Here is a 5,000-nt window from a genome sequence, read left to right on the forward strand (position 1 = left end):
AGAAACTCCTTATCGTGCTCCACTGGAACACAAAAACACACACAAAGGATCAGACAGACAGAACACCACAAACACAAGCATGCACGTGCACACACACACAAACTCTCTCCTCTTCTCTGAACCCCAGAGACTCGTCTCTCCTCTCCTCCTCCCTGAACACCAGAGACTAGTCTCTCCTCTCCTCCTCTCTGAACCCCAGAGACTCGTCTCTCCTCTCCTCCTCTCTGAACCCCAGAGACTAGTCTCTCCTCTCCTCCTCTCTGAACCACAGAGACTCGTCTCCTCTCTTCTCTTCTCTGAACCCCAGAGACTAGTCTCTCCTTTCCTCCTCTCTGAACCACAGAGACTCGTCTCTCCTCTCCTCCTTGCCAAACCCCAGAGACTCGTCTCTCCTCTTCTCCTCTCTGAACCCCAGAGACTCGTCTCTCCTCTCCTCCTCTCTAAACCCCAGAGACTTGTCTCTCCTCTCCTCCTCTCTGAACACCAGAAACTCGTCTCTCCTCTCCTCTTCTCTGAACCCCAGAGACTAGACTCTCCTCTCTTCCTCCCTGAACACCAGAGACTAGTCTCTCCTCTTCTCCTCTCTGAACCCCAGAGACTAGTCTCTCCTCTCCTCCTCTCTGAACCACAGAGACTTGTCTCTCCTCTCATCCTCCCTGAACCCCAGAATCTAGTCTCTCCTCTCCTCCTCTCTGAACCCCAGAATCTAGTCTCTCCTCTCATCCTCTCTGAACCCCAGATGCTAGACTCTCCTCTCCTCCCCTCTGAACCCAAGAGACTAGTCTCTCCTCTCCTCCTCTCTGAACCCCAGAGACTAGTCTCTCCTCTCCTCCTCTCATAACCCCAGAGACTAGTCTCTCCTCTCCTCCTCTCTGAACCCAAGAGACTTGTCTCTCTTCCTCTCTGGATCTCATGAGGTGGCGCACACACACACACACACACACACACACACACACACACACACACACACACACACACACACACACACACACACACACACACACACACACACACACACACACACACACACACACACACAGACGAGCACACAGGTAGCCTAGTGGTTAGAGTAGACTAGCGGCAGTTAGCCTAGTGGTCTGAGTGTTGGATCAGTAACCGAAAGGTTGCTAGTTTGAATCCCCGATCTGTCGATCTGCCCTTGAGAAAGGCAATTAACCGTAATTGCTCCAGGTTTGCCGTCAATAATGGCTGATCCCTGGCTGTGACACCACTCTCCGAGGGTGTCTCAGGGGGAGTTGGGATATGCAAAAAAAATATATTTTACACCTCACACTTGTACAGGTTGTGAAACAGGACAAATATAAGCACCCCCTGTTTGACTGTGTGCACATAGATACGCACTCACATACTAAAGATGGTGCTGTATGGCTGCTGTCTTGCTCTAACCCAATGTAGGCATTTTGTGATTCCGCACTGAGCTAAAGGGTAGAGCAGCCACTTTCAAGGAGCGGGACTCATTCATTTTTTTTTATTTAACCTTTATTTAACTAGGCAAGTCAGTTAAGAACACATTCTTATTTACAATGACGGCCTACGAAAAGGACGTCCTGGGATTAAAAATAAAAAGGAGGCCCACAAGAATGGAATGGTCTACCGTATCAAAAGCTTTGGCCAAGTCAATAAAAATAGCAGCACAACATTGCTTAGAATCAAGGTCAATGGTGACATCATTGAGGGCCTTAAAGGTTGCAGTGACACATCCATAACCTGAGCGGAAACCAGATTTCATACCAGAGATAATACTATAGACATCAATACTATAGACATCAATAGACAGCCAGTCAGAAGTATTTCCAACACTTTTGATAAGCAGGGCAGGGCCTATAGGCCTATAACAGTTAGGATCAGCCTATAGGCCTATAACAGTTAGGATCAGCTTATCGCCCCCTTTAAGTAAAGGACTAACTGTGGTTGCCTTCCAAGCAATGGGAACCTCCCCAGAAAGGAGAGACAGGTTAATAAGGTCAGAGAGAGGCTTGGCGATGATAGGGGCAGCAACCTTAAAGAAGAAAGGGTCTAAACCATCTGACCAGATGTTTTTTTGAGGTGAAGTTTCAGGAGCTCCTTTAGCACCTCAGGCTCAGTGACTGCCTGCAGGGATAAACTTTGTAGCGGGGCAGGGGGAAAAGAGGGAGAAGCATCGGGGATAGTAGCATTAATAAGGGGTGGGAGATGAGGAAATGTTGGATGGGCAAGGAGGCATGGCTGAGTTAAATAGGAATCCTGACTTAATGAAGTGGTGATTAAAGAGCTCAGCCATGTGCTTCTTGTCAGTAACAACCACATCATCAACTTGAAGGTACATTAAGTACTTCTTGGGTTTAGAACCACAGAGAGAGAACTGCTCCTCAAAGTAAATAACTTTGGCCTTCCGGATAGCCTGAGTGCACTTATTTCTCATTTGCCTGAACGAGAGCTAGTCAGCGTGAGCATGCGTGTGCCGAGCCTTTTGCCAAATGCAATTCTTGTGGTGGATCAACTCTGCGAGATTACGGTCAAACCAGGGGCTGAACCTGTTTTTAATTCTCATTTTCTTTATGGGGATGTGTTTGTTAACAATTCCACTGAAAATATCAAACAAGAAGGTCCAAGCGTCTTCGCCAGAGGGGATCAAGCTGTTTCTATACCATTTTACAGAGGCCAGTTCATGAAGGAAGGCTTGCTCATTAAAGTTTTTTAGCAAGCGTCTATGACAAATCAGGACAGGTTGTTTCACTGAGCAGCCATTACGAACACAGGCTGTAAAACTTTGATCACTAAGGTCATTACAGAAAACACCAGACTGATACGCGGACGCTAATAAGAAATTCTGCTATGCCTTCAGTCAGACCATCAAACAGGCAAAGCGTCAATACAGGACTAAGATTGAATCGTCCTACAGCGGCTCGCACAGTCGCGAGTCTACCAAACGAGCTAAATTACTTCTATGCTCACTTTGAGGCAAGCAACACTGAAGCATGCATGAGAGCATCAGCTGTTCCGAACAACTGTGTGATCACACTCTCTGTAGCCGATGTGAGTAAGACATCGGTCAACATTCACATGGCCACAGGGCCTGACGGATTACCAGGACAGATACTCCGAGCATGCGCTCACCAACTGGCAAGTGTCTTCACTGACATTTTCAACCTGTCCCTGGCTGAGTCTGCAATACCTACATGTTTCAAGCAGACCACCATAGTCCCTGTGCCCAATAACACTAAGGTAACTTACCTAAATGACTACTGACCCGTAGCACTCACATCTGTAGCCATGAAGGGCTTTGAAAGTCTGATCGTGGCTCACATCAACATCATTACCCCAGAAACCCTAGACCCACTTCAATTTGCATACCGCCCCAACAGATCCACAGATGATGCAATCTCTATTGCACTCCACACTGACCTTTCCCACCTGGACAAAAGGAACACCTACATGAGAATGCTATTCATTCACTACAGCTCAGCATTCACACCATAGTGCCCTCAAAACTCATCACTAAGCTAAGGACCCTGGGACTAAACACCTCCCTCTGCAACTGGATCAGTTGGAGGGTGCGTGCTCAGTCCCCTCCTGTACTCCTTGTTCACCCACGGCTGCATGGCCAGGCTCCATCAACATCATTAAGTTTGCAGACGAAACAATGTAGTGGTAGGCCTGATCACCAACAACGATGAGACAGCCTATAGGGAGGAGGTCAGAGACTTGGCCATGTAGTGCCAGGATAACAACCTATCCCTCAATGTGATTGTGGACTACAGGAAAAGGAGAACCGAGGTTTAGAGCTTCAAGTTCCTTTGTGTTCACATCATCAACAAACTATCATGGTCCAAACACACCAAGACAGTCGTGAAGAGGGCATGCAAAGCCTATTCCCCTCAGGAGACTGAAAAGATTTGTCATGGGTCCTATTATCCTCAAAACTTTCTACAGCTGCACCATCGAGCGCAACCTAACTGGTTGCATCACAGTCTGGTATGGCAAATGCTCAGACTCCGACCGCAAGACACTAAGCTTCCTGCCATCCAGGAAGGACCTTTATGCTAGGCGTGTCAGAAGAGAGCCCTAAAAATGGTCAAAGACTCCAGCCACCATAGTCATAGACTGTTCTCTCTGCTAATCAAATTGCTACCCAGCCTATTTGCACCCCCCCCCCCCCCCCTCCCCCATTTTATGCTGCTGCTACTCTCTGGTTATTATAACTTTAGCTCTACCTACATATACATATTACCTCAATTACCTTGACTAACCGGTGCCCTCACACATTGACGCTTCCCTACTGTTATTTTACTTCTGTTCTTTAACTATTTGTTATTTTTATTTAATTATTTATTTACATCTATTTTTTACTTCACAATAATTGTATCTTAAAACTGCATTTAAGTAAGCATTTCACTGTTGCATTTTACCTGTTGTATTTGGCGCATGTGACAAATACAATTTGATTTGATTTTGTCCCCCTGAAGGCAAATCAGATCTTGACTCTACACTCTGAAAAAAACAGTGCTTTCATGAACCTAAAAGGTTTCTTCAGCTGTCCTCATAGGAGAACCCTTTGAAGAACCCGTTTTAGTTCCAGGTAGAACCTTTTTGGCTCCAGGTAAAACCCTTATGGGTTCCATGTAGAACCCTTTCCACAAAGGGTTCTACATGGAACTCAAAAAGGGTTCTACCTGGAAACAAAAAGGGTGCTGCTATGGGATCAGCCAAAGAACCCTTTCGGAACCCTTTTTTCTAAGAGTGTATTATCCTGCTTCCTGTTCACAAACAAAAGCTCAAACAGGAAGTACCAGTGACACGCTCTGTAGAAAAATGGTCTACCAAAGCAAAGGCTATGCTGAAGGACTGCCTTGCTAGCGCTGACTGGAATATTCTCCGGGACTCTGCTGATAGCATCGACGAGCTAACCACATCTGCCACCGGTTTGATAAGGAAATGCATCATCGATGTCGTTCCCACAGTGAAGGTTCGCTACTTCCCCAAGCAGCCAACCCCGAGGC

General features: G+C 46.6%; 1 protein-coding gene across 1 annotated transcript in view; it reads right to left on the reverse strand.

Moving 5' to 3' along the window:
• The window catches only part of LOC139368787 (bone morphogenetic protein 7-like), a 59,153-nt gene that overhangs the window by 17,595 nt on the left and 36,558 nt on the right, over positions 1–5,000 (reverse strand). The window contains exon 2 of the mRNA XM_071108130.1: positions 1–22. This exon is cut by the window's left edge and continues 171 nt beyond it. Coding sequence (XP_070964231.1) covers positions 1–22 — 22 coding nt within the window. The remainder of the gene's footprint in view (positions 23–5,000) is intronic.

The sequence above is a fragment of the Oncorhynchus clarkii genome, chromosome 16, assembly GCF_045791955.1.
Source record: "Oncorhynchus clarkii lewisi isolate Uvic-CL-2024 chromosome 16, UVic_Ocla_1.0, whole genome shotgun sequence".
Classification (NCBI taxonomy): domain Eukaryota; kingdom Metazoa; phylum Chordata; class Actinopteri; order Salmoniformes; family Salmonidae; genus Oncorhynchus; species Oncorhynchus clarkii.